The sequence below is a fragment of the Charadrius vociferus genome, unplaced genomic scaffold (genome assembly GCF_000708025.1).
Source record: "Charadrius vociferus isolate BGI_N301 unplaced genomic scaffold, ASM70802v2 scaffold43, whole genome shotgun sequence".
NCBI lineage: Eukaryota > Metazoa > Chordata > Aves > Charadriiformes > Charadriidae > Charadrius > Charadrius vociferus.
Window position 1 is genome coordinate 7,617,478 of NW_009648043.1, and position 23,864 is coordinate 7,641,341.

Sequence of the window (23,864 nt, forward strand, 5' to 3'; positions counted from 1 at the left end):
TCATTCTACTGTCTTACTAGGAGTGGAAGACAGACTCACACTGATCTTGGTAACTGTAGAGTGAGAAGATATTGTTGCTATGAACTGTTGTTTGTCAGCACTTCTTAAACCTGAACTGTACCCTCTAGCCAAACAAATGGGACTGCAAAGAAAGCATATAGATAAGATTTCATGTCTTCTCACAAGTTCTGCTTCAAAAATTCACATTCAGCCCAGTATACTGTGATGACTTGGCAGTTGTTTGCAAGTGAGGCACAGGTTACACTGGATGAGGCATGCTGTGGTCGAGGTTCTTTCACCCTCTCTTGCCTTCATCCCTGATGTGCTGTTTCAGGTCTGCTGAACTGTTTCGGTCTCTGTGAGGCCGCACATGGGAACTGTTAGTCATAAACTTAGTTTACCATTTCACCCGTATCATTCACAAGACTCTGCAGGATCAACTCCTCACAACAGTGTAGGGTTTGGAACAGTGTCGTGCTGGCGGGCTTTTAATTTCTTCACTTTAAATAAAAAGACTCAGACTATTTGCTATTAATTTTTACTTTATGTACTACAAATAAAACCACCTCAACTTTTGACAATTATAGACGTTTGAGTAACCCACAATTAGCATGCTGATGTGTCTGTGTTTCAGATCTATAGTAACTAGTCAGTTAGTTAGTGTGTTCATCAGTGTTTTGTCTCTTACAGAAAAGAGAGTTTGATGTGGATAACTTGAGCAAGCCAGAACTGCGGATGCTTTTGAGTATAATGGAAGGCGAACTGGAAGCACGAGACCTTGTAATTGAAGCTTTGCGGGTAAGTTACTGGGTTGTTGTGGTTTGCTTCTTTTTAATTCCATTTTGCCACTTCCTTTATACTGTGCATAGAATATTATTAGTGGAAGAGTAAATTGTGTTTTTTAAGTTTTAGGTTGACTAAATCTCAGTAATCACAAAATATGTTCTTGTTTAATTGTTGCCATTCAGTAATTCTATGTAATTTTGGTATAAAAAAACAAGAAAATTTCCGAGAAATAAGTGTGAAAACAGCAAAATTACTTCATCTTTAAATTCTTTAATATTCTAGAGTCTGTTCTTTGTGAAAGGAAGCAATAACTTCAAAGGCAAATTCAGTCCATTCATCGCTTATTCTAACGGTCTATATAGTTGTGCATCTAGTCTATTCAGTGCAGTCATTTTCTGTGAGATGGAAAGAGGGGAAAAAACTGGATGGTCATGTCCACTTAGGGAAAAGTTTTTGGGGTGTTTTTTGGTTTGTTTTTGTTGTGGTTGTTTTTTGTTGTTGTTGTTAAATAAGAGATGAAATACGGGTTATATACTCTTAACAGCACCCAAAAGTCCTTGATTAGACTTCTGCTGTGCTAGGCACATGTGAAGGTTGGTTTTCTGCTTCAGAAGGTTGCAGTCTGAAAGGCAACTTAGACAGTTGACTGGAAATGTACAAACAAAACTGTATTTTAATCAAAAGATGATAAATTTTTATGACTGTAATGACTTTAAAATTGATTCGGAACAGAATAAAATTTAACAAAGCTTCCAAACAGCCTGCGGGTTTAGTGGGGAAAGCAGCCTTACATGGTTTGAAAATATGTATAGCTTCATAGTTGGGTAGAGGGAAATTATGCCCTTTAAGATCTCTTAAAGCAAAAAGTCAACATAATAAAATATATCTAATACTATTTTTTAGTGGTACGTGTAATGATTATCAAGTAGTGTGAGAACATTTTCTGCTTGTCATGTCACAGTAACAATTGTAAATGCATTTTTATTCAATTTTAATTTGTTTTGTAATGGTTTCAGATCACTTGATGCAAATGGAGCTTTAAAGTAGCTGTCATTTAGGTACCTGCATTAATAACTAAAGACTTCATAGGTATAAACCTCTCTTATAAAATACAGTTTTCATTTTGTAATGACAATAAGACACTGGAAGCAACATGTTTCTGGAGGATTACTGCACTTTGAAGTCATTTGGTGTTTGGCCTTCAGGTATATGTATATGTTGAAATGTACTGCTTTTTCGTCTAGCTGTATTGCAATTTCACATCTCATTTGCCTGAACTAGGACTTTTTATTATACCTCACTGCCAGTTAAGATTTTGTAAAAGGGGAAGCAACGTGCACACCACATCCAGAATATCTTTTTTTCACTGTTCTAACTTTGAAGGAATACAAATAAAATACTCAGACAATTTTCTGTAATACATATTCATGAACAAGCTACTACACTACATGCCAAAAAATGGAGGTATGGAAATTGAATGAAATTATAAAAAAAAAAAAGTAATAATAATAATAAAAAAAAATGCAGTACATGTTTAATGATAGTAAACAATAAATATTCAGGGTAGTGCAGTCCTAGGAGAGAAAAAGTCTACGAATACTCAGAAAATTTTCTGTAATACATATTCATGAACAAGCTACTACACTACATGCCAAAAAATGGAGGTATGGAAATTGAATGAAATTATAAAAAAAAAAAAGTAATAATAATAATAAAAAAAAATGCAGTACATGTTTAATGATAGTAAACAATAAATATTCAGGGTAGTGCAGTCCTAGGAGAGAAAAAGTCTACGTTAGATTCCCATGCACCTGCTGAAATGGGTAGTGTGTACACAGTGGGTTTTGATGACTCATATAGATCAATATAAAAAATAGCTCCATTCCACGTAAGGTGGATTTGAAATGTTGAATGTTGAAAATTGGTCTTGTTTTTTGTTTTTTATTTTTCTTCTCCTGCACCTCAGTTTCCAGTTCCTGTACTTTGTAGTAATATCCTCTAAACAAAATCCATGTGGAACTCAGATCTTCCAGGCAGCTTGCCTGGTTGGCTGTACCAGTACTGGAAAACTTGGAAGTTATACCTGCTGAAGAACTGTAGCCTGCTATCCTGGAATACAGTACTTTTGGACCTTCTGGCTTCCGACTTGGGAAGCCACAAGTCAGCAGTATTAGCAGCTGGAGTCTCCAAGCAGCACACACAATAAGCTACTAGCTAGCCAAATATAGGTCTTTCGTAAAAGTGAGTAACGAGAGGGTTCCCTTGGAACTGCGTCAATTTTGGTACTTTGATTTGTTTCAACAATTTGGCGTATGTAACTTACGTATCCTTAAAGCAAGAAGAAAATAGTTTTCATATGAGGAAAAAGACTTCTTATGTTATTATTTCAAAAGCTGATCAAGCTCTGTTTCAAAATTAGGAAAGTTTGTGAGTGTATGTTTGGAGGGGTTTTTTGGTTTGTTGGGGTTTGAGGTTTTTTGGTTTGTTTTGGGGTGGTTTTTTTTTTAATCCCACTAGTACTGCAGGACTGTTTCAAAGCCTAATTTCTCGGGTAGGTCAAAGCCTGATAATTTCCAGCACTATGCTGGATAAAATGTGTGTTGTCTTTTCCTCCTAAGTGATCTTCATGTCAGTTGTCGGTCACTATGGTATATAAATTTATTAACCAGTTTTATATGTTCTTGGTCTCTTTGTAAGACTATAGAACTGTATCTTTTAATCTTCTCTTAAAAAGTAACTGTTCATTCTTGTGGTTGTCATCTCAGATTTTTCTCTATAAATCACTTAAGTTTAACTACATCATTCCTAAATGTGTGTACCTTTATCTGTACTCATTTTGCAGGGTTTCGCTGAGTATTTGTAAAATCTGTGCAATAAATAGTACTGATGTATCTGTTGGAAATACCTCTCCTGGAAAGTTCTGACATTGAAGTGAATCAGTCTTGACTGATCACAAAAGAACTGATAACACTGAATATAATTAAAGACTGACTCACGTGGTACCAACCTTAATCTGCACCTAGCATGAAGTTTCTAATTTTAACAAGACCTGTTTGAAGCATCTCTGTTAGTCTACCATTTTCCCATTTTATAAATTCTTACACTGACCTCTCTTGTTTCCTTCTTCACTAATTTTGTGTGAAGCCACATCATGTGCTTTACTGATGATCTGAGACACATCTGATGTTTTTTCTCTGTCTGTAAAGCCAGTTTTAAAAAAAAAAAAAAAAAACAAACAAACACATCTACCTTCAGCATCCATAGGTAGGATTTATTTTCAGGCTGACTCTTACAGGAGCATGGTTCTCATAGTGCCAAATGTTTTTTTTTCCTTTGGTACACGTCATATCATCACAGTCCAGACCTTATCCACAGTATTCCCTGGTGGAAATAAACAGATATTTCTGACAGAGAGTTAAGGGGTCAGAACTAGGGAGCAGGAACGGTATTTTTGGATAAGATATAGAGTTGGAACTTGTGCCTTACTGTTTTTTGGGTTGGTTCTGGTTTTTATTCTATGCCATGTTTATAATGTGTTCATATGTATTATGGAGTTCTCACTTAAATCACTATAAAAGTCTTGTTTTAGATAAATTCTTTTTGCTCATTTTAGAAATTTGCTTTTCTGGATTACAGTTTAATATTTCTTGATATGTTATAAAAGTGTAATTTGTCTGTGTGGATTCTGATAGATTAAGCAGAAAATGTTTCTTGCCTCTTTGTTTTTGTGTATTGAGCCTCAGTCCCATATATGGAGCAATCTCTACTACTTAATAGCTTACAGAAATCTAAAAAAATAATAACATGAATGTATTGTGGATTTATGCCTTCTGCCTGGTGGTTGTTGTTGTTGTTCTCTTATTTAAAAAATAGCTGTAAAATTGTGCATGGTTTGAGGTGTCAGTGAAAGCAATTAAACTCCAAAATGATACCCATGGAGACAATGCCCTTGGATTTCAGAATTGTATTGTCTTCAGATAGTTATCTTCTGGCTGTTCATTTACTATGTATTCATTGTATCATAAAACGAATTTGTATTTTACATCTTTCAGATTAAATTTTCTTGGTACTAGTACCCATCAGAGAAGATGACTACTAACTCCTCATTTAGCACTTTCAAGATTTTGCATAACTTTTTCTGCTTATTTAAAGCTGAGTTTCAAAAAGGTGCAGTCCAATGAGAATAAAGAAGAAAAGGCTTCAGAGTTTGTTACTCTGCTTTGAAAAGATTGAACTAGGGAATTTCAAGTCTGTCCACTGGTTATTGTTCCAGTGCAGAACGTCCATTCTGTCTATTCTGTGTAAATAAAAAAATAAAAATTAAAAGTGAGAAAGGGCAGTAGTTTGGGATTATGGGAAGAAATCTTGTTAAATTAACTAGTCATCCAGGGAGGCACAGAGGAGATAAGGTTAGTTAATAAAGTTAATAGTGTTGATGTGTTAGATTTTTATTAAGGCAGTTTAATGTAGTGCTATATGATAAATTAGACAGAACCAAACCCAAGGTGCCACATAGAATAATTAGCTCTTTTTATTGCATCTTTGTGTATAATGTATTGTAGAGTTCCCATTGTATTTTATATCAAGTATTGACAGCTTGAAGTCTGCTTCTGAAACAAAACCAAAACTTTAAATCCAAACTGCATTTGTAAGAAATATGCAGATGACGTCTGTATACTTCCACGTTTCCACAATACATTGTTGTTCCTTTATAATATTCACAACTGCTGATACGTAAGGACACATCGCATTCCTATTTCTGAAAAAGGGCTGTTGCTTCCTGCTTCAGCAACTGAAACTTTGTCTAACCGGGTCAATGTCTCCTAGTATTGCTGTAAAAGATGTAAAAGTAACAGTTTGCTGCTTTGATATAAGCAGAGAAAGCTGAGGGTTTTTTTGCCCTTAACGTGTACAAATTTGTTACAGTATACTCTGATTTGTACAGTACAGAACTCACAGTATTTTGCTGCATTAATCTCTATTTGAACAGTATTTCTTTTCTGGGGAAAATTTGCTATCTGGAATTTCAAAGTTGGAGAAATTCAGATTTGAAAAAGTTACAGTAATTATCAACCAGAGCAATTACGGTCGATGGACAAGTTCAGCCCTATGAGGACCAACAGCCTTGGAAGAACACAGCTTTGTCACGCTAGGGTTAAATTTCCAGATTTATTCACAAGTGAAGAGTTAATTTGCTGTGGAGGGCAGCATCAGGATTCACCTCAAAGGAGGTGATCTCTCTGTAAATCTTTCTCATTAGCACTCTGATTTTGTATAGCTACTACACCAAATGACTTAAGGTGGTTATTTTTGAATCTGTAATTTCTTTATTTTAGTAGCTCCATGATCAGGGTTGGATGGCAATTAAAGTTAAATTCAGATTAACATTTAAATCATTAAAGTTATTTCACTAATGAGAAATAACATGCTGTTTAATTGCTATTGGGAATGCATATAGTTAGAATAGGAGGGAGACTTAACTATAGCTGCTGCCTCCATCTGTCTCAATTATCCAAATAAACTGTCTGCCTGTAATAAGGGGATAATATATTCCTAATGTGGAGGTAATGTGGCCACATAATCAAAGCACAGGTCTGGCCTCCCACAACTGTGACCTCAAATACAGCATTCATTTGTGGGTTGGGTTTGTTTTTTTTTTTCTCCAGCCATAAAGTGGTTGCTGCTTCTACCTGCTTTCTAAAGAATTTTTTTTAAAGTGCATTGACCCTCATATGTTGAATTGCAGTGCTAGTGTTAGCTATCAAGCATGGAATTACAAATACTAAATGCTGCTTTTAGTGGTGATTCTCTCATAACGTTAAATCATTAGTAGGTTGTTTTTCATTTAAAAGTTTACAGCCAAACTTAGTTAGGATTTTTGTTTATTTTAAAAATAATTTTATTTGCCTATGTAGATTTCATTAGGTAGTGAATGGTAAAATGAAAATTTATATTATTCTTACTTCTATGGTGTGCGTTAATTAATGTGAAAAAATGCAAATTTGTACCATACTAGATCCTTTAATATACCACACTGCATAGTTTTAGAACAACTTCTTTGCATTGTTGGGCAAAATCACCAATGAAATAAAAAAATGGCTAAAAGAATTGCCAATACCAACAATGGCTATACTTTTGTTTAATTAAAATTGACTACAACATCAATGACGTTGCTCCACACCAATGTCTTTTCTCTGAACTTAAGTGAGCTCCAAATCAACAGATTCTGTGTACGTGATGTCCAGGTCAGGAAAACTGTGAGAATGACAAGGTGAATTTGGTTGTAGGTGTTTCTTCAGTGTTATAAAGCCCTACTGTATTTAATTTTTACCGTAACTTGCTAAGGAAGGAAAGCTTATCTTACATTGGTACAAACACATACATGGATCTTGAATCTTTCAGCCTGTTTCCACAAAATCTGACAAAATGCTAAGCATTTGAGAAATAGGTAGTGTCACAAAACCACACAGCTGGGTAAGAAAAGTCATACTGTTGTTAGGGCCTTAGTTGAAGGAAGGGCAGAGATTTGTGGTGTCTGTTATTGAGCACTGTATGTGAACTGTAGAATAGAGAGTTACGGAAAAATCAGACTTCATTAATTTAGCTGCTAAGAGAATTTAACTTAGTCTATCAAAGTTTATAAAAAGAAGAAAAGAAAAAGATCTCTGCTGTGGGATTTAGTTCTGCCTGAATTGTAAGTACAGTTTATCTTCCTGAATTTAAGCATTTTGACAGGCCTGCAGGCTAATCAATGGAGCTGGAAATGAATCATACTTTCCATATTATGTCCAAGTAGAAAATCCATATAAGACAATTTCTGACTTCCGCTAGCAGGGTTCTTCTTGAAGAACAGTGGTTGAATTTTGAATGAAAGTGTGGGTATCAATGTAATGAAATAGGTAGTTCAAAAGACAGAAGTTAACGCAATGTGTAGTAATACCTCATAGCCACATTTAATTTTAATAACTTGTTCTATTAGCTTTACCTTGAAAAGCTTCCAGTTTAAAAAGACAACACTTTAAAATAAGGATAAACAGCTTTTAGAAAGTATAGCAATAACTGCATAGATTACACAATGTTTCTTCAAAACAGATAATGCGTAGTATGTTGAATGCCAGTGTTCAGGTTCCAACTCTCCTGTTTAATCATTTTAGAACTCCTAGGACATCAGTATGGAATTACATGAGAAATTCAGCAGTTTAAAGCAAGTCTTGAAAAAAAAGTGCTTCTTTTTAAGAAGATAATTTGTTTTGAAATGACTGGATTGTTTCAGAAATTTCTTAAATAACTAGATGCAATGAAAAGGCACTCTATTTCTAAGGCTATAATGGCCTAATCCAATATTATTTCAAAACTGCTCCCTTCTTTCTAAAAGTATATATAATTGAATTGAATGTTGTTTTGCAAAATCTTGCATTTTAGAACAACAAAAAATATGTTTCTTTGTACTAACATTCTATTAGAAAATTCTAGTGTTATGGGTGGCTTATATGATGTTGAGGTTCATTATGCTAAAGGCCATTTTTTGTGTATCTATATATATGTGTGTGAATGAACCACTTCGGTGAATCTACCCCAGTGTTCAGATCAAGAGCCCACTTTTGAAGAAACTGTTGCCATTATCCCCACCTAACTTTGCTTTGACTTGCCTCACAGACCGCTCTCGGACTGCGTAAACTGAACAGCACCAATTGTGTTGCTCTGCAAACTTCTTCCTGTTGTGCTACAGTACCTGCTAATCTTGTCGTAGTCACTGTATACCTATAAATGCCCTTTTCCAGCGTTGTTTGTGTAAATATAGTAGGGAATATGAGTTGATTTGGTCTAGATTAAAAAAAAAAAAGTTCATGTCCCCCATGTTCACTCTCTAAAACCAGAAATTCCCCAATGCTTTCTACTGTTATGATCGTTCTTGAATTTAAGACAGATGGACCTTGCTTGTGAAACTGCCAGATGGGTCATTGTAAAATGCTCTTCTGGAGTCTTTTTCTCCCCAAAGGGCAGAAAGCATTTTCTGCTCAAGCTAGTTTGATTTCAGGTCCTGAGCTGTGCCTTGTGAAAGGCTATTATTAGTAAACTTGTCTTTCAGTTTCACTGGACGATGATTAAGTACTGAGCAATATAGTTTTATTTTAATCTCATTGAAAACATGAACTATTTTGATAACTCTCATGTGTACGTATAACTGTGCCACTTTTGCAATTAAGTGTATGTGAAGATCTAACAATATTTTTTAAAAAAACCCAAACCCTACAACTGAGTGTATCACAGTTTATTATGCCAGTATACTACGTAATAATGTTTGGTTTTTGGTGGGTAACGGAGAGTGATACCAGAATACCTATGCAAAATGGGGAGCCTTTCATACCTGGCCCTGCATTTTCAGTAATGCAGTAATCTGTTCCTTGAAAAAAAAAAATTGGGTAAATATTAAAATACTTGGAAGGGCAGCTGTAGATACTGACAAGCTATACTTGCCTGATTTGACCTGTCTGCTTCCCATTGAGCCCTGTTTAGCAAAAGACCTTCCTTCACGTGGCCAAGGCAAATTTTTGCCTGCTGCAGGTTGAAATTTTAGTTAAGGACATTTGATTTATCAGTTAAAGTTTTCATGTCCTTTCAATGTTATTTCTTGTCTTCTGCATCTTGTGATGGGATGATACTTGGTTTTGCCTGTAGTCTGTAAGTCACACGTTAAAATAGAATTATTGACGACACCATAGTTGTCAGTTGTGTATGGATAAAGTTTTTATAACAACCTACTGCACAAAGTCAACAAGAATTGTACCTAGTACTTTTAGAATGAATTTGGGGGTTAGAGGAGAAGAAACCTGGGAGGTATCAGGAAAAAGGGAATGAGTCCATATAGTTTAGTTGTTCTCAAATTGACTGATAGGTAGAAACTATTACCTTTATATTAAGTGTAATCTCTCAAAGGAAGCTACGCCACCTATAAATTATGAAGACTCTTGCCTACAGTAATTGTGCTAAGTTTTTGTGAATTTAAAATGCAAATCTGAGTTTCTCTTATACACATGAATCCCAGGTCTCTCATACCAAAGAATGGAACTAAGAGCACGCAGAAGGGAGCTTTAGAGGTTTCTGGCAGCCAGTAAGACAGCCTGTTTTGTAGCAGGTGTCTTTGAAAAATGGTGATTAGGTAGAAGGAGGAGCAGAAGATGTTAAACTGTATGTAACAGAAGGTTATTGTTGTAGACAGTATGATGGCAGTTGTTGGCCTTGGTGGCAGAAGTGAACCATGAAATAGAAGTCAGATAATGCCTTGTTTGCATTGTCATTTTTGCATGTTGCAATTCCCTTGCAAAAATTTAATTTTTACTAAATTTTGGGGAGGTAATAATCTGAAGTTTGTGTCCTTGCTCATCTGATTGCTACTTTTGATATTTTTTTTTTTTTTTACTTTAATTATGGTTGTACATGCATTTTCTCTACTCTAAAATATAATTTGTCTTTACCTGTCTGATGATTCTGGTTATGATCAAAGCTTTTACTTTCTTAATATTAGTTTATCGTAATTTTCTGAACATGGCTGTCAAAAAGTGTTATTTCACTATTGCAAGCTATTTAAAGTTGATTGCAAGGAAGCTATGAAATACGACTAAATTTCAGACAGGTTAGTAGAATAAATGATTTTTCAGTGCTTAGCTTGGAATGATTTTTTTATCTGTGGTTTATTTGAAGTTTTAAAGTAAAGCAGCATGCTTTTTGTTCACCTAATTGAAAAAGTGTTGTTATACTCAACCTTAAAGAATGTTCAAATTTTGATATTTTTTTTCCTATCTCCAAGGTTTATATATTGTATTTTTTTAGTTTATATTATGTCTGCTAAACTTTAATTTTATAAAATTACTTGACATGTTTTGACACACTGAATTGTTGCTAAACAGTTCAAGAAACTAACATTATTCCAGTAAATATCTATGTGGACCTCAATTCTTGAGAATTGTATGACTGGTTACAATGTAAGAAAATAGTTTTTGTTGCATGACAACAAAATGATCAAGCTTAAGGCAGCAAAACCTAACACTGTACTTAAGGAAATGTTGTAAAATTAAAGGACAGTCTTATACCTTATCCTTGATACTGCCAGAGTCCATGTTGTAATAATTTGGAAATACTGTTTATAGTATTAGTGGGTTGGCTTTATATGCAGTAGCTTACTTTAAAAGATCATTTCAGATGCCTATGAAAGTATTTACTTTCCTTATATTCTTTTTTTTTTTGTAGTAATAGTTCTGCCAGCATGCATAACTAACAATAAATACTTTGCATGATAAAAGGTATCGAGTGAACTGTATTTGTCACACCTTTATTTCTTGAACTTTATTATGAATGGAACCAAGTTTCACCTTTTCCAATAGATGTTGGGGATGTAGCAGCAGCAGTCCTGGACTGATACCTGACTGGTATTTTGACACATATAAAGGTCTCTTCTGGAAGCTACAGACAAAATAATTTTTCAGTAGTGTTACATCACTTCTTGTGCTAGCTAGTTGCTATTTGCTAAAAGGCCATATTAAGCATTGAGCAAGGCAAAAATTTTGGTAAAGCTTATTAAAACAGTCCTGTGTATGTTGTTTTACTAAGCTTAAGCTTCACTGCTCAGATAAATATCCTTATTCTCCTAAAATTGGAGACTGCAAGTATGGAACTATGAGACTAGTTTTCTGGTATGAAATATCTATGGCCTTGCATTGCAAATATCCTTTTTACTCTGTCTTTTCCAGCAGTTACTGTTAAACTGATAATAGGCTCTTTTTATTTTTCACATAAGATCTGAATATCTTTATTGTTGCCAGGTATGTAACTACTATTTTAGCTGGAAGTGTTCTGCTGGTTTCTTATTTAGATAATTGCTTTGCCTTTCCCACTTGATTCCTGCTACCCTTGTTTGATCTTTTTGCATAATCCACCATAAACTAGTGAGTAGAGATACTCACAGTATTTGTAAAAATAATAATAAAAAATTCCAAACATGTTGATGTAACTGTTTCTTGGTTTCTGTGATATTTATGAATAATACAGCTGTGACTTTATTGTTAGACTTACTTGAAATGTTTTATCTGTTTGCCATCATTACGCGCATTGCTGACAATGAGAAATGTAACTGGGTCATTCTATCTGCATTATTATGTTAACAGAAATTTCCATTTTCAGTTGAGAGAACATACACAGGTTATTTCCTCTATGCCAATAAACAGTACAGTTAATTTTGTTGAGGGTAACACTGAAGTGCAACTGATAACACTCCTTTCTTTTGTTTGTGTGTCTCTTCATGTTACTGTTGCTGAAGAAAAAATGTATAAGGTTTGTTCTTGGTTCTTCCAAATAAATTATGACAGTAATTTCTAAAAAATAATTATGAATAAGATATGAGATTTTATTTCAAATTCAACACTTGTGAAAATACTCCCATAGCAGCAATTACTTTTGTCGTGCTTAGGTGTGTATGTTCCCATGCTTTTCTCCATCCCACTCCATTTTGATGCTTTTCTGACTGGTGGATAGGTATTTCCACATGCAGTTCTCCCAGAGACACATCTGTCTTAGAAGTTCTGGCAGTGTACTAAAAATACTTAGCACTAAGTCTTTTATAAAAGCCAGTGTTCCATTTGTACAAATAAATGGCAAATTTGAGAAAATAGAGCAAAAATGATTATAGTGAGTTCTCTCTGAAATAGCAGAGTAAAATTTTTAGCTAGATATTGTGGAAATATAAGCTGATATATGACAACTTTAAAATTGGTAATTTTTAAATGATGGTATCTGTAAAGACAGTACTAGCTGGAAAATTGCTTTGCAGTTTTAATAAAGGGCATAAAATCCAAAATATACAATGTAGATGAATATTCTGTTTACTTTAAAATGTTCCATTCTAGAAATCAAATTTTAGTTAAATCTGTTTGTTCATTCAGCCTCTTGACTAGGGGTAGTAGCAAGAATAAAATTCTTCTTAGAGGTTGTACATATTACTCTCACAATTTACCTTCCAGTGAATACTGGAAATCATTTGAAAGCGTTGAATTCTCTTACTATACCTTAAATAAATCTATACTGTTGATAGAATAAACTAGACTATTTCAGTTGGAAGGGACCTGCAACAATCATCTAGTCCAACTGCCTGACCAGTTCAGGGCTGACCAAGTTAAAGTGTATTATTAAGGCCACTGCCTAAATGTCTCTTAAACACTGACAGGCTTGGGGCATCAACCACCTCTCTAGGAAGCCTGTTCCAGTGTTTGACCACCCTCTCAGTAAAGGAATGCTTCCTAATGTCCAGTCTAAACCTCTCTGATGCAGCTTTGAACCATTCCCATGTCTCCTATCACTGGATACCAGGGAGAAAAGATCAGCACCTCCCTGTCCACTTCCCCTCCTCAGGAAGCTGTAGACAGCAATGAAGTCACCCCTCAGCTTCCTTTTCTCCAAACTAGGCAAGCCCAAAGTCCTCATAAGACATTCCTTCCAGCCCTTTCACCAGCTTTGAATGCATCCAGAGGAGGGCACCAAGGACTTTCACGTTAAGTTGTGGGGCCCAGAACTGCACACAGTACTCAAGGTGAGGCTGCACCAATGCTGAATCCAATGGGATAATTGGCTTTACTTTAATATCTTTTGGCCTGCTGGTTATACTGTTTGATGCACCCCAGGATGTGCTTTGCTTTCTTGGCTGCCAGGGCATGCTGCTGACTGGATACGAGCCTGCTGTCGACCAGCACCCCCAGATCCCTTTCTGCAGAGCTGCTCTCCAGCCAGTCATCTCACAATTTATACTTGTGCCTACCATCTCCTAGGTGCAGACTCGGCATTTCAGCTTGTTACATTTCATCCCCTTAATTATTGCCCAATGCTCCAATCTATCTAGATCTCTCTGCAAGACAACTTGTCCTTCAAGAGAGTCAGCTGCACCTTGCAGTTTAGTATCATCAGCAAACTTGCTGATGCTGCATTCAACTTCTGCATCCAAATCACTGATGAATATATTGAACGGAACTGGCCCTATATTTGAACCCTGAGGAACACTGCTGGTGACCAGTCACTAGCCAGGTGTAGCCCCTTTGAGCCCTGCAGTTCAGCCGGTTCTGCACCCGGTGTACCGTGAACCTACTCACCTCACAGTGGGACACCTTGTCCAGAAGGATGCTGTGAGGGACAGTATCAAAAACCTTACTAAAATTCAGAAACACTACCTCACTGCCTTCCCTTCATCCACTAGGCAAGTGAGCTTGTCATAGAAGGTTAGTAAAAGGTTAGTTAAACAGGACTTTCCCTTTGTGAACCCACGTTGACTGTGCCTGATGACTGCTTTGTAAACTCATAATTCGCATATCTTTTCATTAAAATAATTAAATATGGGATGATATTTTAACCGAGATTTTGATATCCTGAAAATATGAAAATCTAAATGCTGTAAATGAAAAAGAAATATTGATTTAGTTAAAGTTTTTCTGTTACGCTTTTGGTATGTTTTCTCTGTTACTGAGCTGAAGCAACTTTTTAACTGCTAAGCATGGATGTTAAAGCGCTCTTTTTTGATTAGAGGTAAACTCAGATTTCTTTCAGTATTTCAGAAGAATAGCTGACAGATTTTCATGCAAAGAATTATGAATTGATTTGCATGAATTTGAACTATAAATTTTAACATGCAAAAAAGTCTAGATGACAAATGGTTATTTAAAGTAACCAGAAAGCTCAAGTCTTTTCTATCCATTGAGACTCATTATCAGTCTGCAAATCTGTATTATTTCCAGAAATAAATGTCTGGGTGGTTAGATAATCAGAGCATCTACCAGTGATACTTCCTTAGAAAACATTCGTCTATAATTTTCAACAGTTTAAGCATCAGACAACAAAGCTGTCATAAAATAGGTCTAATGTCATCTTTATATAGAACATCTGGATGGCTCTTCTCAATTAAAAACACATGTTTCAAGACTTAGGCTTTTTCTCCTTTCTCATTTAGAAACTCAATGCAAGGCCTGAGTTTCACCTTTTACATCTGTAAGCGGTGAAGAGTATTTTATATTGACTGTATTGTTTTTTTCTTGTTGGTACGGATTTGTTAATAACTGATCTTACGTTTGTAATCTTTGTTACAAAGGCCTTTGTGGCCTTTTGTTTCTTAAACCTGCAACCTCAAAATAGTGGATTTTCATTACCCTGAGGGAGAAAATTAGTAATGAAGAATTGGAAGCATATGTCTGTCTCTCCTGCCTGTACCTCTTTCTTTCATGAAGGTTTTTGTCGGGTAACAGGGAGAAAGGGAAGGAGATGGTGCTACTTAGCATTTTGAGGGTAATAGTAAACTGGTGCTATTGGGTGATATTCTCATGTTATGGAATCAGACCCCTAAGAAAATTCAGGCTTGATCATTACTTTGGTTGTATAATTCTTCTTCAGTGCTTTAAGTTATATTGTAGGTCAGTATTGTTTAAGTGTTAATTAAACGTCCTCCTATACACAGAGAGATTTGAATTAGTTGTTAGGCATGTTGTACTTTTGTTAAGTCCGCTTTTTAGTGCAGGGAAGAGGAAATTGTATAGCTTTTTGCAAACCACTTTAATATTTGGATACTTGGAGTGAAATAGAGAAAATATGGTTTGCTGTTGTTTTCGTCAACTGCTAGGTAAGATCTGACCTTTCGTGCCTTAAAATGATGGGTTTGTATATCTTCTTAAATGGAGGTTATTTAGGATAGCCTTGTAAAACAAGATATAGTCTTATATTCAGAGCTTTCTTTTTACCTTGAAAAATGCTTTCTTAAAAGCTTGGTTTTAAAGCTATGTGATTCTGAGAGAATGGGACACTTTGTGAATTACAGGTTTTTGGAAAAGTTCTGTGGGTTGTTATGAATGAGAGAATAATGCAACATTTTGTTGTTACTGTTATTTAAATGGTTTGTGCTTGGGATAACTTTTCTAGAAAAACATTATATCTCCAATTCCGTGCAGCCTACTTCACTGTAGTGAGTTTTGTTGATGTATATTCATGGTTTATGATTCTTATGAGACACTGCTCCAAGATAGTTTTGAATGCTTTTTGTGAGTATTTGTGCCTTACATTAAAAATTACTAAACGGGTATATTTTATTTTCTTTATTAGTACCTCTACCAAAAGACTTGAATTTTTTCATGCTCCTGATCAGTCATCTGTAAAGAGCATTTTTTATAGTGTGAAACAATTATATAGATCTGTCAGAGCATAATCAATCTGTGTGTTGGTTTTGTTTAACTTGCTGATTGCATCCTCCTGTTTCTCAATTCTTTCCACTGTTTCCACTCTTTTTGAACTAGCAGCCTATTGTGACCATTGATCTTCTTCAGAGAATTTCCGTTTTTTTCATCCTTAAAGTGTACACACAACTTTTTGTTTTATGATACTTGATATATAACATGGAAACATACAGTTTGAATACACCGGTTAAATATGTTTCATATGGTATTGAGTTCATTAAAATCTAAGTCACTTGTAGGCTTTGCATAGGTATGCACTGTCACAGTGCTGAAGAAAGGAATTTAGACTGTAGTCAAGATTGTAAGGAAAAATTGAGCATCACATGTTCATTGACAGAAATTATGCAGCAGGACACTGTTTCTTCAGCAGTTGTTGATGTTTACATTTTCATTTTTAGTTTGTTCTGTAAAACTTTACATGGAAATAACATCTCATATGATAATTTGAAAACATTCGTTTACATCTGCGTTAAAAAAAAAAACCAACAAAACACAACTGAAAAAAGCCAACAAAGCCCCCAAACCCTGTTGTGTAACAAAATTGCTAGCATTCTTCAAAGAATCATTCTTAATTAATCATAGTAAGACATCATATCCCTCGCCCTGGTATTTTGCAGGTATCTCTGAAAGTACTGCTTTTATTATGAGTATACACTCATTGATAATTCTCTTTTGCTTAGATGAATAGCTCCAGCAAATCATTTCAAGACACTATAATGCCACTGAGTAAGATTTATAAGCATGTTCTCTTTCAGACACCTTCCTCTATTACCCTTTCAATTTTATTTAGAATGAGGGATTCATACTCATCTTTAACATAACACATAAAATAAGCTTTTACTGCCTCCTCTTCTGTGATGGTTAGTCTTAGAAGACTTTTTGCCACTCCTTAATACATATGTCAAGAGAAAATATTAATATGAAGCTATCAACATCTGTTGAAACAATTTTAGTACATGTGGAAAAGGAAATTAATCAGAGGAACAAACGCTCTTGAAAGGAAGGAAATTTTGTTTAAGGGTTCTGGGGCAGCTTTAATTCAGTTCCATTGTTCCACAGCAGTGTAGGACATGCAGTCCTATTTTTGATGTTTATCATCAGTTGCTGCATGGAAGACTTGGACTTGCTGAACTCTTAACTTGGCAGGTAAACGAAGAGGAAACTCTGAGATACATTGAGGGGAAAATGCAGTATTAAACTTAAAAGTACTGTTGCTTATATATTCTGTTACTGATTATGTAAGCTGATTATGAAAACTCGTTTCAGCAAATGTGTGCAACTAATATCAACATAGATTATTATGGAAAGAAAACTAACAATATAACTTATATTATGTGATTTTATTTTTTTTTCATTTTCCTTATTGGCCTTATTTCTTACTTGTATATTAATTGGCCGTATTTGTTTTTTCTTGATTTTTTTAATACTTTTGGCTTTAAGTCCATAAGAAGATGGATGCTATTTGAAGGCCTCCCTGCCCCTTTACATTCTTATTTCAGTAACAGAGGGAAAAAAAATCTAATTAGACTTCCTAATTCTCAGTCTGGTCACTGAAAATAGATTTTTTTTTTTTTTCCTTCCGAAGTGGAACATAAGAAACAAGAGGCTACAGGCCAGTTCTTATACTGGATTTGCAGCTTTTCCCACAGCCCATCATCCAGTTACCTCCACTCCTTTTGCTCCTCTCCCTGCACACCCCACTGCCACTCTTCATCTGCCGGTAGATAAATGGGGTTGGCAACTGCAAAGGGTCAGCTTGAGAGATGGCAGTGTCAAGGAGGGAGCTGGCAGATAGATGCATAGAGGTGGCCTGAATAGTGTGAAAAGAAGTGTCTTGCTGTGTGTGGTAGGAAACATGCTTCCTGAGAGAGTAATAAAAGAAGTAGTTTATCTTACAGCCTGATCCTCCAGAATCTTGTTGGCTGCAGGCCTAGGAGAGAAAACTTGAGAGTAAACCTTCCCCTTGTGTCGCACAGCTGCGTAATCCCTAGGATTGTTCAGTACTGATTTTTTATTTTTGAAAATATCACAGACTAAAAGTTCTATTTTCCATGTCATAAAAAGTATTTTCATGACCCGAAGCAAGACATAAGACTTGTTCCACAAATAAGTATTTGGTTGTTTTTCCTTCCTCTGAGAGCTCATTTCTCTCGTTTGTTACTTGAGAGGATTGCTAGCATCTACAAGATAAAAAGTAACAGTCCTAGAAGAAATCGCTAATCGTATAGTAATTTGGGTTGGAAGGCACCTTGAGAGATTGCTCAGTCCAATCTTCTGCTTAAAGCAGGAATAACATCAACACATGGCTCGTGTTGCTGATGGCCTTATCCAATCTAGTTTTGGAAATCTCCCAAGGACAGAGGTTATATGTTTTCCCTGGGCAACACGTTCCATTGCTTATCTGCTCTCAGCAAGAAGAATTTGTGTCCGACTCAGATTTCCCTCATTAGATCATGGGACGATTGCTGTTTGTCCTGTCAGTGTGGAGACCTCTGTCATCTTTCTCCCTGGTTGTCTGTTTCACACTGAAAAGTCCTATTTCTACTTAGCTCTTCCTTCAGAAGAAGCCCTGTTGTACCTTTTCATCATCTTTCACTCCTCTCTGAAGATGTTTTTCAGTCCTACTGCATTTTTTTTAGTATAAACTTGTAGTCCATCCTTGATCTAACATGATGCTATAGACCAGCCTGTCCATAAAAAACTTTGGGGTTTTGTTTTTTTTAAGTAGTCGTTGCACTCTTATTCTAGTCTCCTTGTTTAATGTTTGAGATCCCGTGTAAGGATTTAAAAGCTCTGTATAAATGCGATGTTCTTATTGGACTGAGTTCAAAAGCTATTGTACATAAGTTTAAGCTTTTGCTCTATTCCAGTAGTGAATTTCATGAATTAACTATTTAAAGGGATTTTTTTCTTTGTTTTTAGGTATTTTCTCTTGATTTGTGTGTGCTTACTGTCAGTTTTCATTAGCGGTTACCTGTTGGAGGATTTAGCTCAAGTCATAGTTTTGTCTGTCACTGGCATGGGCTGCAAAAAGTATCATTTCCCATGGACATCTCTTTTTACCTTTAAATGCTTTCAATCTCAATCCTTCCGTCAAAAGGGTAGTTGCTATGAAATGGGTATATAGAGAAAAATAAGGCTAACAATTTGTAAATTCGTATAGCACCTTTCACAATGCAGCAGTCCTGATTACCTCCTATAGTGAGTGCATATTCTGTCTGGTTTTGAAAATTTTCAGTTCAAAAATTCACTCAGTTGATTATTCACAAATCAACATTTAAATGTTATTTTCTGTATATATTGCTGTGCAATTGAAGTTAATATATGAGACACTGCTAATGCTATTTTAGTGCAGCCACCAAATTACGCAGAGACTATTTTAAAGGATTAATTACCCGTATGACATTAGACTACATTCCCCAGATGAGTGCCATGAAAAACGTATATCTTGATGTTGCTACTAGCTCTTCTGACTTGAAATTCAGTGCTGAAAGATGTTGTAAGAGAGAAAAATTTCTGATTCTAGTATTTATTTCTCCGATCTGATGTACTTTACTGAAGTGCAAAGGGACAGAAATATTATTTAGGGGCTGGAGGAATCATGTTGAAAAAAACCAACAAAACAAGTCTAGCTTGTCTTTTGCCTAAGTTTTAGGGAACTATTCATTGTTTCCTTTCTACCAAGCTTCTGCTTTATCTTTTATTCTGGTATCTTCATTTGAAATTGTGCATCCTCATCCCATCATTTTATTCTATATTTTTAGTCCTTGTATAGAAACATGGAAACATTTTTTTTAATATTTTGCATTTAGCTCCCTTTTGAGTTGGAAGCACCCTGAGATGACTTTGCTGTTTATGGTTTGGGAGTTGCCAGTCTGTTTTCCCATGGGCTTGAGGGTATACCGTTACGGCTTCAGCCCTGCTGGGTCTGTCATTCCAAACCATGGGCTGTTCGAGACCTGTTGGTTTTTCCACAGTCTTTAGCTTTCAGATTTTCCTGTAGCCACTTTAATTCTTAATGCCAGCAGACTGTTTTGATTTTCATGGAGCTGGAGCTCATCTCTTCTGTATACTTTCATCTTTTGCTTAGTTAATGAATCTGAACACCCAGTCCCGTTACTATTTTGGCAGGTGCACATTGAGCCTTTGTCTTGCTTGCTCTGTTAATTGCTATGCATGTTAGAGAACATTTCGAAGAATACATTCATATTGCATATATACAGTATGTACCAAGAAGACAGCTAGTCATGAGTCATAAAAAAAAAAAAAGAAAATACCCATTATTTCACTGGTTGTCTACCTGTGTTTCCTTAAAGGCATGAGTGCTTGCCTTTGCCCATGAGGTCAGTTAATCTACTTGGCTTCTCTTTTTACTGTTGGTCTCTAGATTTCAGGATGGAGACTCTGGTGGTCTTTTTTTTTTTTTTTAATTTATTTACAGCTGAGCTGCTGTATCAGTGTTTTTTCCTTTACTTTGGTGGACCTCTTTCTTTATATAAACTAAGTGTCTTTTACACTGCTGACTATGTATGGATTGTGTCTCCATCTCCATTTAAATTCCTAACCTGCTTGGGTTTGTCATCTTGTTTGGCTGCTTAGCACTTTAATCCATTTAGGGTCAGGTTTTTGCTTTTGATTGTCTCCTTCACATGAAGGTTGAATTCCTAACCTGCATATTGTCTTGTAACTTCAGTATATAGAACCAGGAGCCACAAATGTAGCCCCTCCCCACCTGGCTTTGTAGTATTACCTTTGGAACTAGCTATTTTATTTTATTTTAAGATCTAAGTTAAAAATTAAGGAATTAAAATCTTAGACTAATTAGGAGTTATTTGCAAGGCAATCTATAAAAAATAACTAGGTTCTATCAGCTTATTTTTATCTCTTCAACTAATCACTACCTGACTTTGTAAGCCTAGCCAGACTTTACATTTGAATGAACTCTGTTAGCTTTTTCTGAAGTTATGCCCCAATGGCCTGTTTTTTTAGTAAATAATTCCAAGTTCTATTTATACTATCAAATTGAAAAATAGACTAAAAGTATTTCAAGCATCAGAATATGTAGGTACATTTACTTCTGTTGCAGTCAGATTCTGTTTCACCTTTTAATTTCTCACAACATTTCAATTTGGTAGACAATATCTAGGGAAAAAGTTGGTCATTCACTGAAGTATGTTATTTGTAGTTAGTCTCTGGAGAGTTTTTCTAACATAGTTCTTATGTTCTTCTCTGGTTTCTCATGCCCTGAAATGTGTTACCTTTTATGACCTTTTCACATGTTACAATTTTAACTTCAAGCTTTCCAAATGATCTACTAACCCATTTGGTAACTATTAGGTCTGTTCCTCCTCTTTTGTATCTCAGAATTGGGTTATTCTTCCCCTTTTTGCTTATTCTTCACTGAATTTGAACTTAATCACAGATGAATGTTTTATCAGTTTTTGGAGGGATTCCTCTTTCAGACGGTGTTTCTCTGCTCTGTGGGTTGGTTTTTTTTTCTGAGTTTTTTGAGACATACTTCTTTAAAGAGCTGCTCTGGTGACTGTTTTAGTGTTTAAGGTAACAAGACTTCATTTTCTTCCAAAATTTGTGCTATAATGTTTTGGCTTTCTTCCTCCTGCTTTCTGTTATTCGTACAAGCTCAAAAACACCACAACAAAATTTTAGAAATTATTGGATCTTTCTGGTGGGTTTGTTGTTTGGTTTTTTTTAGTGGGTATGTTTTGTTTGTTTGTTTTGATTTGGTTTTCTTTTTTCCCCACAAATTAGATGGATCTTAAGCCTGAGATTTTGGAACAGTATTTTCTATGAAGACTGTTAGAAGTCAGTACCTCTCTGTGGCCTTCCTGTGTACTGCGTATTAGAAATACCTTCTCTGAAACTGATCTTGTTTTCATGTTGGGGTGAAGAACCAAAAATTTGTCATGGAAAACTACCTCTGATCTTTATTGAGTAATATTTTTTGTTATGATAATAAAGTGTTGTACTGTAGTTTGGAAATACAATTACGTTTAAAAATAATAATATGGAGAAACATATGATAATGAAATTCTTCCTGCACAGGGATATAAGAAGCGTCTTGATTTCAGAAAACCCTTGGTGGTATTTTTGCTCTGTGCTTGTCTGCTATTACTTATGAAAAATTTTGTATGTGTAAACATACTGTCAATTTTTTTTATTTGAAAAATACTTATTTTGTTACTGCAGTAAACATACAAAGCATGTTTTCATATCTTTTACCAACATCATTATAATACACAGAAATAGACAACTTTATTTTAGAATGTTTTTCTTCCCTTTCCTCTCTGTATATCAGCCAATTTGCAAGATGTTATTTTTGTGATACTTGTGAAACTGCTCCAAACTGATATTTCTGTATTGATTGAGAAGGGGAAGGGTTTTTTTATGAAGTGAATTGTATTGACTATAATGAAATCTGTGTACAACATATCCGACTATTTCTTTTAGAGTTTATATACAAATACCTAAAGGAAATATTTAAAAAACTTCCCTTGTGGGTTCGGTCTCTTGTATGTGTGGATGTACTCCAAAGAATGCATTTCGTTTTATTTCTTTGTCTGGCTTTTCTTTCTCGTTAGGCCCGGCGCAAAGAGGTTTTTATCCAGGAGCGATATGGAAGATTTAATCTGAGTGACCCATTTCTGGCTCTTCAGAGAGACTTTGAGGCAGGTGCTGGTGATAAAGAAAAGAAGCCAATATGCATGAACCCTCTGTCCATTTTAGAAGCTGTTATGGCTCATTGCAGGAAAATGCAAGAAAGAATGTCAGCTCAGTTGGCTGCTGCTGAAAACAGACAAAAGAAGGTATCTTGCTACCAACTTTTTTCCTTTTCCCTCTCCTGATTTGTTCTTTCATGCCACTTCTCTAGTTTGCATCTTTGTCTAACTTGGTTGTCACTGTAAGTGTTAAAATGTTAGCACTTAACTGTCATATAAAGTGAAGTGCTGATTTTCTGGTGATATTTTGTGTGCACACCTTATTCATTCCATGAATTTAGCTCTGCTTATGGAATAACTGGTACAAGTCGATGCAGTATATAAGTGCGAGCTGAGAAAGCATCATCACAATATATTTTTAAACCAACACCACTGAAGCCGAGAGGAGGTACTGTTATTTTTGTTCTAACCTAAATAGCATAAAATAAAGAATTTATTTGCATATCATATTAGGTGGCTCTGTTTCATAAATCAGTAAAAATAAATTAAAACTCTAAAAATACTTTTTTGCATATTTGGAACATTTGCTGTAAAGAAAAAAATTATTTTGGAACATGCATATTGCAAAAAAAACTCATATTGAAGATAAAACAATGTCATTTTGAAATTGAATGGTTGGTGGGTTGCACAAATTTCATTGATATGTAAGACTTGCATTCCTAAAGCATAGCTAAATATGAGTGTGTTGGGAAGGGGGTTCTGAGAAGAAAGAAGCATACAGAAGTATAATAGACTAATCTGGACAAGGTATTTTTGAATAATTAGGAAAGAAATGCTTGCTAGGCGTTGAATCATCCTCACTGGGTGTAAGATGGATAGAATGTCTTCAGCAGCTGTGAAATAGCTTTTTGGTGATAGTTTTAGATTGATATTTAAAAAAAAAAAAAAACAAACAACAAAAAAACACAACACCCCCCCACCCCCGAAAATGCTAAGACAACTGACATAAAATTGATTTTGGTAGTAATTGCTCTTTGTGAAATAATACACACACAAAAGTACCAGAAGTATGCTGGAAATTCATGCTTAAATTAAATCAGCAAACCTTTTCTTGCTTTCATAGCTCTACAGCTTAGTTTAAGCATTC

The 23,864-nt window shown here is 35.2% G+C and overlaps 1 protein-coding gene across 1 annotated transcript in view; it reads left to right on the top strand.

Moving 5' to 3' along the window:
* The first annotated feature begins 696 nt into the window (after nt 1-696).
* CTTNBP2 (cortactin binding protein 2) overlaps nt 697-23,864 on the top strand; it is a 77,529-nt gene continuing 54,361 nt past the window's right edge. Inside the window, 2 exon segments of the mRNA XM_009883679.1 lie at nt 697-798; nt 22,640-22,864. Coding sequence (XP_009881981.1) covers nt 736-798; nt 22,640-22,864 — 288 coding nt within the window. The 5' untranslated portion in view covers nt 697-735.